The sequence below is a fragment of the Numida meleagris genome, chromosome 14, assembly GCF_002078875.1.
Source record: "Numida meleagris isolate 19003 breed g44 Domestic line chromosome 14, NumMel1.0, whole genome shotgun sequence".
Lineage (NCBI taxonomy): Eukaryota > Metazoa > Chordata > Aves > Galliformes > Numididae > Numida > Numida meleagris.
Window position 1 is genome coordinate 2895660 of NC_034422.1, and position 12766 is coordinate 2908425.

The following is a 12766-nucleotide window of genomic DNA, read 5'->3' on the forward strand; positions in this document are numbered from 1 at the left end:
TTAAACATGACTGCGTCAGAAGGAGCTTTCAGGGAGGGCTGAGAAAATGCCAGCTCATCTAAGGGAGCCAGAGGTTTGCAGAAGGTGGAAGCCACAATTCCATTTGTCAGTGCCAAAGGACTTCACCAGAGAAAGGCAGCAATGATTTCACATCCACAAAACACGCAGGGACCTGGCCGTGCCCACAGCCCAGCTCGTAGTGATGCCCCAGCACTGGCACAGAGCGAGTGAGAGGCACGAGCCATCACCCAATGGGACGGGACAAGGGAGACTGACCCCACGAAAGCCCCAGGAGCTTTCTGCCATTAAAAGGAGCTTCTCCTTCTCACAGATCTGTACCCAACAGCCAGACAAATTCTCTGCTTTGAAAACTAAAATCCATATAATTCCCACCACGCCTACCCACAGCTACACAAAGTGCAAGGAAAATGAATGGTCACGGAGCTCTGGCACCCGCTGCTGCTCCCATCTCTCCCTGCTCTCTCTGGCACCAGCTGCACACTCACAGGTCCCCGGGCACCATCTCCCACCACGCTCTCCACCGAGCTGTGGCTGTGGCTCCCGTGCCAGCTGCCCACACCCCGAAGGCAGAGGTGCCTCCAGGGAAGTTTGTAGCCACAAAAAGCTTTTACACACTGGGCACCAATTTCTGTGCTGTTTGGGATGGAATTTACATCACCGAGTGCCCTAGGAGGTTTCATGTGTCCTCATCTTAACTCTCAGTGTGCTCCCCTGCAGAAAGTATGACTACTCGTGTAAATGCAGGCGATGTTCCCAGGTCACAGCTGCAAAATTTAGCACAGACAACCAGCTCCCTCCCCTCGCCTTCGCCCTGTGCTTCCAATACCTCCCTTTCTGCTTTCCTCCTAGGAAAGCCGTCATCGCAACAACCCACGTCCAAGTACTTCCCCACGCTCAGCTCAGTACATCCCCTGATCCCTTTGGGTTTGTCCCACCCCTGGCTCCCGGGGCTGGCGAGCAGGTCGCTTTTGAAGCTCTTCCAGGTTATTGAACTGTGATGTTAATGCAGCTTGTTTCCCATCAGCCGAGGGCAGCGTGCCGGGGACATCATTTATTTTCCATGTTTATTTATGTCGGGAGAGTCCTTAAAGGATTTGTTTGCAGCTGCTCTGGTGGCTGCTCAGCCCGAGGTCAGCTCCCCCCAGCCTGACCCAGGGAGCACAGCGCCTTCTGTCCTTGGGTCAATTTTTCTTTTTTTTTTTTTTCCTTTTTGCTGTAAACCATTTAAGACCAATTTGCAAATGGATGTGACCTCTGCTCAGCGCCCGCGGCTGATGGCCACCCCGCACCCTGCCCGGGCGGCCCTCCCAGCTGCCTCCCCGCCACTCCCAGCACCACGCAGCATCCCAAACTGGTGTGCCGGGAGCTCGCTGCCAATCTGTTTTCTCTTTGGGGTGCAGGGCTCCCCTGGAGGAGCACAGTTTGCCACATCGATCGCCTCTGGTGTCCTTGCACCCGTCTGGGCAAAGAAACATTTGTTATCTTGTGACAGTTCCCTGCAGAGGCTGCTCAGGCGTCCTATCCGCCTGCATGGTGGGGCTGGTAAGCTTGCCAGAAACTCTACTTTAAAGGGTTTTTCAGCATTAATTAAATTTCTACAGTTGTGTTTATTGGCTCTGAAAATGATCCAGGCTTTGAGCACATGAAGATGGGCTCAGCTCTCGCCCCCGTTCGGCCCTGGCTCTGAGCACGTCTGGCTCCCAACGTGTCTGGCTCCCAGCACTGAATTCCTCATATGCAGTGTCAGGAATATGGTGCTGTCCCTCACCAAGAGGAAATAACCTGAAGACCACCGGGGTTTGGGTACCGACTGGGTCTGGATAACCTAGAGGCTGAGAAATGATCCCGGAACTACCAGAAAGCAGATGTCCTTGCCCCAAGAACAGAGTCCTCTGAACAAACAAGCAGAAACAATGCTCTGTGATTGCCCAGACAGGCATGACACAGCGGGGCAGCGGGCAGGTCACCCCAAGGGCTCCAAGGAATTCCCCCCCAAGCTCCCACAGCTCTGGCTCCTGTCCCACTCCTACAACGCCCTGCCCTGCTGGGGGATGCAGGAGGAGCCAGGTTGGAATTTAAAGCAGAAGCTGTTTTTTTTTTTTTTTTTTTTTTTTCAGCTGGAGGATATTAATGCGTGATATAGGAGGGAAATGGAGGAGAAAGTCGAAGGTTATGCAGATACTGATGGAGGGATTTGCTGAGAGGTAGAAGGGAATTACCGCAGAGTAAGAGCAAGGAGCTTCATAAGTCATTCTGCAAACTTCCCCTGCTTAAAGCACGGGCTGCTGCTTCCCTGCAGCTATTCAGCGGCCAGCATCGAGGGGCTGGGAGGGCTGGAGCCCCTGCCTCACCCCAGCCGGGTTCCCCATTTCCCACCCGCAGCCCGTCACCCGCGCGTTTCCTCGGATGTTTCCCCGGTTTCCACCAGAGGGCAGCGGCACGACACCGCCGGGAACAGCGGGATGTCCCCGAGCGGCGCCCGCGGAGCTCCCGCTCCCGCACGGAGCCCAGCCCGCAGCGCCTGCCCTCCCCGGGCTCTCCCGGCCGCCCGCTCCTGCGGAAGGATGCCCTTCTCTCGGGAAGGCGATCTGGAGCAGAAGGTCTCCAGAGCAGGGCCTGGATGGGAGCAGCGACCCATCGTCACCCATCTCCAGGCTGCTCGGCTCCAGCTGTCCCCGTCATGCTGCCAGCGAGCAAGGGACAAACAGCCTTCAGCTGCAGCTGCCAACAGCAGCACAAGCAGTGACGGCTCAGCACAGGCCAACCTCGCAACACCAGTGCCTATGCAGCATTCGTGCTCCTGCTGCAACTCTGAGACGAGGCAGCAAACGCTCCTTCCTCCACTACACGACCCCACGTGCTGCTGTGGTTTGCCGGGGAGCAAAGCAGCTCTCAGCAGCCAAACTGTGCGATCACAGAATCACGGAATCGTTTGAGTTGGAAGGGACCCTCTTGATCTTGCTGGACACTGAGTGAGGGCGAACCAAAGCACGAGGAGCGCTAGAAATGCCAAAAATGCAACAGATTGTCTGACAGGGCTGTCATTCTGTCATGAAATATGACATGGTTCCAGCCTGTGAGGAAGAGCGGGATTGCTGTGCACTTCAGTGCCAGCTGAGGCCACGCAAGATGATTCCTCGTTTTGGACTCTCATTGATCAGGCCTGGAGGATACATTTCTGCAGCATAAACAAAACGTGGTAGAAGTCCCAACCCACCTAACTCTTTTCTGCTTTGCTTTTCTACAAAACACATTGCCATTTCATCAGCGTGTCTGTGAGGGATTTCCCTTTTGTGAACCCAATTTCCTCTCGCTTTTGAACAAAAAAGCATCTCTGACATGGAGGATGCAAAGGGAGAGACAGCACAGCTTGGTACAGAGCAACAGGGAATTTGCCAGGCAACAACAAAGTGGAGAACAAGCAAGGGAAATAAGAGACAATTTAATGCAGAGAAATGATCAAAGAAGCAAAGATGTGTCTCAAGCAGCGTCGCCGACCACCCTTCTGTGGCAAGCGTGCCAGGGGGACTGCAACGACTCAACTAACACAGGGAGCAGGGTGGGAAGGAGCCCATGCGCTGGTGGGACCTCCCCACTGTCCCACTCTGCTGCCACTGAGTGGCTACAACGCCTCCGGGGATCCCTCGCAGTGGACTACAGAGAACCAGCATGGGCTGCTTCATTTCTCTCTCAGTAATAACCGACACCTGACAGCCTTTCCCAACATCTGATTGACTCCAGACCTCACAGGTAATAGAACTGGAGCCATGGTGGGACCACCTCTAGCGATCACAGTGTCTTTTTGCTCTCCGTTTTCCCCTTGGCATCAAAGTCTATAACCAAACTTCCCAGGAGCTACAGTAGGGCAAAAAGAGCATTTGCTTGTGTTACACCCTTCATACAAGCACACCTCTGAGTTTTTTGGTAGTGATAAGCCTCTGAGCAGGCTGTGCCCCTAGAAGGTGTGCTGCACGTGCCACAGCTTTGACTTCATGGGAAACACAAGAAGCAATCTCCCGAGATGCCCTTCAGCTGGCACCCCAGCAGCAGTACTTGTGCCTGTGACAGCATCTCACTGAGAAACACACAACTTTATGAAGGCTCAAGTGATACGCAGATAATCCAAGGATGCCAACAAGCAGTAAAGCCTAAAATTTGCAGTGCTTTGGACAGCCTGCAGCTGCCAATCAAGTGCACGCTTCCTCCAATGAGTTTCCAGGCTTTCCTCCCAACAGAGGCCCCATGCGCACTGCCATCCTTGCACACTGCACCTTTCCATTTTTTATCCCATTCAGGTTCCTCCAGGGTCACTTGGTCCCAGCACGGATCCCAGATCTGCTCCCTGAACTTCCGAGCACCACTGACAGTGAGGTCCCCAACAAGCCACCAAGTTTCCTCTTGATCCACCAGCAATCTTCCATCTCCAGCGAGGGGCATTTGGTGGTGAGAAAAGTGGGAAAAATCCAGAGCGGAGTGGTTTGGGATGGGAAGAAACTGTGCAGGGGTCAGATGCCTCCACCATAGCGCAGGACAGGCAACCTCCACAAATCAAGGCAGCAGCTGCAAATACTACTTCAGAACTCCACCGAAGTAGTCCAGACCTCTCATCTCCCTCCTGTAATGGAAGCACCTTGTAGTACAACACCTTAAAGGCTGCAAAAGATGCCCTCAAATTGCAGAGTTATCCGAGGGCGCGATGGCAGAGCCTGGGCTGTTGGGTGATCTCAGCAGCTGGGAGGTGAACAGCAGGAGATGCCATTTGGGGTTTGTTAAATAACAAGACAATATAATCCAAATGTGTTCATCGCCTTCCAGCACGGACCCTGTGACACAGGAAAAATTGCTTTTGTTCACCCAAAAGATCAATACTGTGAGGATGAAATAATATGTCTGATGGTGCGAAGAACTGCCTGACCACTGGCAGTCAACGGGCAGAAACTCCCTCTTGAAAAATAGTAAAAAAAAACTCCACAAAACCCAAATGCACCAATATATTGCCATGTTCCAAATCACCTTACTGGCACTGCTCTTGCCAGGTGCCATAGATCATCTTCAGGCTTCTTGGAAGAATGATTTTCTGTGCCCGTGGTCCACTCTGATGAAGGAAATTCCTCAGATTTAATCAGGCTCTCTTCTGATAAATCACCACGGCTACTCAAGCTGTCAGTCCCAACCAAGACCATGCTCTTGGGTGAGCTTTGGCCTTCGCTCCATGTTAGTCCCTGCACAAACCTGCTGTCGGAGGCGGCTTCTCATGATGCTCACCTCAATCTCCCCAGTTCTGCTCCACTTTGGCAGCTTCCTCCCTCGCCCCCGCACGCCTGCTTTGTTTTGCACTGGATTTAACTTCGCGTATGTGGTTTGGTGTGTTTTTTTAATGTAACATCAAATCTCTTAATTCTCTGACCCAGAAATCAGAGACAATCCTCATAAAAATCTGGGACAAAGAAGACACGCGGATGCACGCGCACATTGGGAAGAGCTTCTGAAACTCCCAAATCTACCCATTTAAAGTGATTTTGATTAAAGAAAGCATTTTGAGAACTGTTGCTATCAGATCTGGGGTTACTTTGAAAGCAAATCCTTGCCCTCAGCGCAGCTCTCCCCTACCCAAGGCCCTTGGGGTGACGAGGAAGCGGCCCAGGCTGGCCATCACCGCTGAGCCGCACGTGGGATGCGCTGGGTTTAAGGGCAGGGCTTTTCCCTCCCACGCCGTCACCCCCATGAGGCCAGATGTCCCCGGGTCCCAGCAGAGCATCTGCCTGCTCCCACAGCACTCCGAAATAAAGGTTTCTTTGGTTACAGTGTGACCTTTCCGAGCCGCACAGTCCATTCCTGCAGCAGTTTTGCCAGTGAGTAAATAATGAGAAATTAGCGTGCAGCCCCACTATGACTCACAGAGAGCTGCCGCCAGCGCTAATGAACTTGTGGGGACAAAGCAGGGTGCTGGGGACATCCGAGAGCATGGCTTCATGGCCATGTCACCCATGTGATGACCATGGCTGTGGTGGGCTCCAGACCCGGAGAGCCCAGGCTGGCCATGGGGATGGGAACGTGCCATTTTGCAGTGCTTCCTGGCATGCTCAATTTAATGAGGGAGAATAAGAAACCACTGGAGAAGCAAGGCAGCTGGCTCAGTCAGGTAGGCATGTGCACACAGCAGCCCCCATCGTGTGAACCCCATAATGTTCCTGGGGGAAACAGGCACAGAAGTAGAGTTCCATTGCACTCTGTCAGGGCTCAGGAAGGGGAGTTCTAATCCCAGGAAGCCCGGCTGTGTTCAGCCCCCCCCCGCACATCAAGCACAGTTTGTACAGTGGCACCCAGCAAGGCGAGCGCTCATCCGCTCCCCCCAGGCATGGGAAAGCCCCCAGTGATGTGAAAGTGGATAATTGAGCGTAACTGCCCTTGAGTAATTCACACGGCTGGGCAATAGCAGCTAAGCGGAGGACAGAAGTGCTTTGCTCCACCTTGAATTCTGGGGAGCCCAAATCTGAAAGGGAAGTAGTGGTTCAGACCAGCCAGGGCTTTAACACCAGATTAAATGCTTTCACAGGAGCCTTTCTGTTTGAGAGCTCCCAGCCAGCCTTTTGTCAAGCCAATTTACTCTGCGTTGTACTTTGGCTTCAAGAGGTACCTTAAAATGTAACGAGCAGCATTTTTCTGTCCATGGTGGCTTAGGCTTTCTTGGGGGGAATTCATGAACGTGGGAAGGGCACTGCTCTGAGCTGGAGGGAATGCAGTCTGGTGGCAAAGTCTTCTCCCCAGCACAGTTGGCCTGAAAGCATCATTGTGTGGGGAACCCACTGAGAATCCCATCCTGGAACTCTTGCCATTTCAGAAGGCTGAAGGAAGCTCCAACGGGGATTATCAATTTTTAATTTCCCCATTAGCAGCAACAGACGGCTACAAGTCTGGCAGGTTCTCTGGATAGAAGGAGCTGCCTATCTTCACACCAGGGCTTTGCTGAGGAGGGCCCCAAGCCAGATGGCTGCCCTGCCTCGGGGAGGACGTGGGACCTGGCAAGATGGGAGGGAGGAGACCAACACGAGCACAGCCACCCAGCAGGGCAGCAATAGGATGCTCCTGCCCTCCTGCTTCCTCAGCCGCTCCTTGGGCAGCGTGAGCACTGCAGAACACCAAAATGGAGCCCACTTCCCGAGATGTGCTGGGTGGTGTGGGGCCTGCAGCCCTCCTGCCCCGCTCCCCGAGGTGAGGACAGAGGCAGCTCTGTGTCCCCAGCTCCCCGGGGGGGCCGAGCACCCCGGCTCACCCCACGGCACATCCTTGTCATTCAAATGAGAAGCTGCCACAAAGGCGAGGGCCCTGCCCCGAACAAAGAGCTGCTTGGGGCGGAGAGGGGGGACGCGGCCTCCACCGATGAATGCAAATGCCTCCATCCCCTGGGAGCAACTTCTCTGGGACAGCACAGAGCGGCATTGTGAGCGGGAGGCCGCGCTCATACGCAAGCCCCCAGGAATGCCCCGCGTGCCCCAGCGGGAGGAACTGGGAGCGGGGGCAGACCCTCCCATCACCCCAACCACACGGGTGGGATAAAGAGGCTCCTGCTCATCTTTCTGCACCCACACTCTTGCAACCAGACTGAAACTCCCCCAGCACTCCCTCGTCCCCTGATGGCTGATCCTGGTGATGCCACCATCACCACCACCATGCATAGCGCAGCCCCAGAACAGTGCTTTTCCACTGGGACACAGCATGTGCAGCTTTGGGCACAGACCCACGTGCAGCTCCTCACCCTGCAGGTGCTGGACCTGTAGCATGGCTAGCACAGCCCAGGTTTACCATCAAGCTCATTTTCCAGCCAGCGGGTCTCCAGGTCAACACCTTCAGTGTATGGATTCCACCGCAGCAGCTCTTATGAAAAATAGAAGCTGAAGGCAGCCCTCCCTCTGGACCTGGTTCAACGCCCAGGGAAGGCAGAGCCCTCATTGCTTGTTACTGCCAGTGTCTGTAACGCTCTGGCTGCCCGGAGCCCAGAGACCCAAGTCAAAGAGCCGGGAACGGAAGCAATTTGTGAGCACTCGGTGCAATGCAAGGAGGGTTCGGGGTTTGTTTTGGGAAAGGCAGCAGTGCAAGAGGCAAAGTGGTAAAACTCCAACTCAACAAACTGAAATTCAAGGAAAACATTCAAGTCAAGCTCCATTCCATCTGCTATTTTATGTTCTCTTTGTTAGAGCAGCTAATGGACAACAAAACATTAATAATCAAGCTAGATTTATAAACTGGGCAGCCCATTCTGCTGGTAATGAAATCTGGAGAATCACTCAATATGATATTGCTTTGGGCAGCACTCTAACAAAAGCTGCCTTTGAATTATAGCCCTCTTTCCTTCTGCTGAACTTTAATTTGGCCCAGCACCACCGCTGCATTCAGCAGGAGCCGTGCACACACAGCCCAGCCCCACACGGCGGCAGGGGGATGCGGGACGCGGGAGCTCCACTGACATTGTGCTCCATTTACTGCGGAGAACTGCTGGATATGATTTTCAAAGGTTAGCGGAGCATTCTATTGCCATGGTTTCATGCTCCCTAGTTTTCAAATATTTGGTTGGAATGCATCACAGATCTTTAATTTCTTAGTCGCTTCATAAGGCGGATGTCAAATAATCATTCTTAAAGCACTCGCTTACCCCACACTGCTATTTTCCTGACAAACACCTCCGACAATACCTGGCATTTTCTGCTCCCTGCTGCTCACTGCAGGGCACGAGTATGAACCTGCTTTCCAGCCGGTCCCTTCCTATTGCCAGCCGTGCTGCCACAAGCCTGCGAGATGGATTTGCCCCAGAAGCACGCCCAGGGGAGGGGGAACTGTCTGCGCAGCACTCAGCCTGCAGCGAGCTTGGTGCTAATGGCACAGCTCTCCGTGATCCCACAGCCGCCGCGCTCCTGGCACCTCTCATTTGTGAGCTCCCATGGCTCTCCTGCACGGCTTGGAGCCGCTGCTGCTCCAACCCAGCCCGGGACAGAACACATCTCAGTGCCAGAGGGCTGCCCACTGCTGCTAATAAGCCCCCTCGGGTGTCAGCACTTAACCTGTAAAAGCTGCATGCAGCCTGCACGGTACCAAGGGTAAAGACAGGTCAAAGCCCAAGTTTGAGTCAAATGGGTTGGGGCAGAATACACCAATTCATGCTCTGTTTACATTAAATATTAAACCTAGCTTTAACATCTGGTTACAGAGGAATGGAAATGCACCGTACTAATGCAGATGTGCCTCATTTTCCCCACATTTCCCATTCTGCCAGAAAATCGTGGGAGCTCAGGCAGCTCTTGGAGCACATGCTTGGTGCTGGCAGCGTCCTGGTGCACTGCTCCGTGTGAGCCCGCCGTTAGGTAACCCCGCTGTGCTGCAAGCTGCCTCCTCCTTCCCAGAGCTGTGAAATTTGCTGAATTTCAGGGAATTTCCCCAGAGCGGCAGCTCCAGCCCTGGAACCGCTCAGAGGGCCATGCACAGCGGCACCGCTTTCTGATGGGTGGGTTTGGTGTGGCCGTGGGGCTCTCTCCGGGCTGAGGTCTCCTCTTTGCCATCAGCTGTCAGAAAGTTTTCCTCCTCCCAGAGGAAAGCCTCCATCTCTCCCTGTAGTGCTGACACCACGACCCGACAGGGGCACGAGCTGACCCTCGCCACCCACTGACAGCCCCCACCCCCCTCCCTGCAAACAGGGCAAGGAACCAGGACCACCAACCACCCGGGCTGTGCAAAGCACCGCAAAGCAGCCCCTACCTCATCTACCCTGCGCCTGTCTCCATCCCTACGGATGGCTCTTACCCCAAACGTGCCATTTCATCCGCGTGCCCCCACCGCGGGCTGACAGCCTCTGCGAGACGCCAGCCCGTAACAGCGCCCAGGAAACAGCCATCCACGAGCGGACGCTGCTGGGGCCATCGCCCCGCGGCCGCTGGGTGGGGGAAGCTGGGCCACCGGGCGTCGGGGGGCGACGGCTACAGGAGGGGGACACAGCGCGCACGGGGGCTCTGCAGAGCCGGGCGAGGGAGGAGGGACACGGCGCCGGGGCTGCGGGGCGCTGGGTGGCGGGGGGCTGCGCCCGGCGGAGGGCGCAGGATGGGTTGTAAAGGGACGAACCGCACGGAGGGTACGGGGACGAGGGGGTGCCGCGCGGCGGCCGGAGGGCACCGGGGAGGGGCACGGAGCGGCGGAGCTCGCCAGAACCGCGGGAGCGGGCGGAGGGGAAGCGAGGCGAAGCGGGGGCCGGGCGCGGTGGGAGCGAAGCGGAGAGGAGCGGGGGCCGCGGGTCACTCACAACTCCCCGGCTGATGTCGTCCGCCGCGGGGGTGGGCGCCGCGAGCGCTTCCTGCCACGCCAGGCACAGGGCGAGCACGAGGAGCATCTCCCGGTGGCGGGCGCGGGGCCGACCGGCGGGGCTCAGCATCCCCCCGCGCCCCGCGCCGCCCCGCACCGCCCGCCCCGGCAGGGCCCGGCCCCGGCCCCGCGCTGGGCTCCGCCGGACCGCCGGGCTCCGCGCCGCATCCGCGCTCTCGCCCCGGGGCTGCGGCCGCCGCCGGGGGTCGGGGGGCTCCGCTCCGCCGGAGACGCTCCGCGCCGCTCCGCGCTGCCGGGAAGCTCCGCGGTCACATCGTCCCGCCGCGCCCCGCGGAGCGGGCAAGTTGCTGCGGGAGAGGAGCGGAGCGCTGCCCGGCGGCTGCCGCTGCCACCCGGGGCCGCCGCGGCTCCGCGGCTTCGGCCATGCACCTCTGCGGGCGGCGACGGAGCGCCCCGGCGGCGGGAGGAGGAGGGCAGAGGAGGAGGAGGAGGAAGGAGGATGCTAATGAGGCGGGCGGGGCCTGCGCTCCACTTGGGGTGGGGAGGGGGAGTGGGGGGGCAGCGCCGTCTGGTCGCGGTGCTGTGCAGCACCGGCGGCGCGGAGCAACCGCTCCCCATCGGCAGCGCGAGGCAGCGCGAGCCCCCGCTCCGCGCCGTGCCTGCGCCGCTGCTCTGTGCCACGCTTCTGTCTGAGCGCCGCAACTCTTGTTGCTGCGAAGGAGCGGCCCCACCTCCCAGCGACTCAAGGTGCAGCCGCGGTCGGCGCGGGGTTCGTACGCATCGGGAGACTCCGCAGCCCCCGCGGAGCGCCGCGCTGGGACGGGGCAGATGGCTGCAGCCACCCCGCCGGCCCCGCTGCTGCCATCTCGGGGGGAAACACGGCCAACGCGTCGCAGCTGCGTCCCCCCCGCCCCATTAACACATTAATATACTCCACAGCTTTGGAAATTGCCTCGAAAATCGCTTTGAAAAGGAGCCTGCACATGTACTTTCTTTCTTTCTTTCTTTCTTTTTTTTAAATATAGAAATGGAAATGATAAACAACAGGCTCTCTTATGACAGCTGAGCACGAACCAGCTCCATCCCCCTGTGCTGCAGTTCACCATGCCAGTCTGGTCCCCGCGCTGGCTGAGCAGCACCATTGCTATGCAGCACCCTGCAGCCTGGTCCTACAGCTACCCCCACAGCACAGCCTGGTCCTACAGCAGCCAGGTGACCTCTGCTCCCATTCCCCGTGCTTCTGGAAGATGCCACATGTTCCACCCCAACCTTTAATCCCATTTTGCAGACAAAGGCAACGAAGGATGAAGAATCATTGTGGGCAGCCCTGGAGCTGCTGGACCAAAGATAAACACTGAACCCATTCTATCTGGAAGAGTTTTGCACTTAACTTCAAGGGGTCAGCCCTTCAGGGCACGCGTTCCCATTTTATCTTCACCTCTGGGGTCAGCCTTTCCCACAGCCACACGCCAGGGACAAGGCTGCTCACTTCCCATTGGAAGTGGTAAGCAGATCGGCAGCAGCATGACAGGAGGACGCTGCTCCATGGCAAATGGCATTTAATCCTCTTAGCTTCTTTCCTGTGGCACTGATTGCAAGAGAGCACCAATTTCTACCAAATCTCAAAGATGCTACAGCTCATCTGTTCTTTTGCAGCTCTTTTCCCATGACCATTTCTCATGTCCATGCATTACACATGGCAGGGCTGCAGCCACAGTGATCCCATGGTTTGCAGAAGCTTTTCCTGCAGCAGACTCAAGCTGGACTCAAGAAGCTCCATCCTTGTGCCAAGGAGCATGGTACAAAGCTTTGCTTTGGGCAAAGCTTCACTCCTCTGCACTGCCTCCAGTGCACCTGCAGGGAACCTGCCTGAGCAGGTTGGCAGGGCTCTATTAAATGTTTAATAAATAATAGTAAAATGAAAAGAAGTGTGTCCTTATCTACTCCTGGTATCGATGCCCATTGGGGAGGACTCATGGCTCAGGATCCCCACTCACATCCCAGCTGTTTTGGCATGGGCACGAGCCCAGTGCTGGGATTTCCACGCACTTTCCTCCACCTGTGATGGAGCAAAGACACAGGTGGGACAGGAGCTGAGCTCTTTGCAGATCTGAGATTTTCCGAAGGGGAAAACAAAGTAAGTAAAACTTCACAGGTTTTCAGGTGGCCAAATCCCACTGATTTCCCAGGTGCCAATCCCTGCGCTGTGTCTCTGTCTGCCCAGGTAGCAGCTGTCGGTGTCTGTGCTGTGGGAGCATCTCAGAGCCTGTCTTGCACCATAAAATCCTGCACTGGGAATAATTACATTTGCTATACAAGTACATGCTTCGTCCATTCCCTACAGCTATTCAAAACAATTCCCTGCGTATTTACAAACATACTCAGCAAGCAGTTACAAATGACGGGATGGCAGACTCCAACACATGTTAATCAAAAACCG

The 12766-nt window shown here is 56.2% G+C and overlaps 1 protein-coding gene across 1 annotated transcript in view; it reads right to left on the bottom strand.

Annotated features, from left to right (window-relative positions):
- MMP17 (matrix metallopeptidase 17) overlaps positions 1-10445 on the bottom strand; it is a 40433-nt gene extending 29988 nt beyond the window's left edge. The window contains exon 1 of the mRNA XM_021412773.1: positions 10307-10445. Coding sequence (XP_021268448.1) covers positions 10307-10435 — 129 coding nt within the window. The 5' untranslated portion in view covers positions 10436-10445. The remainder of the gene's footprint in view (positions 1-10306) is intronic.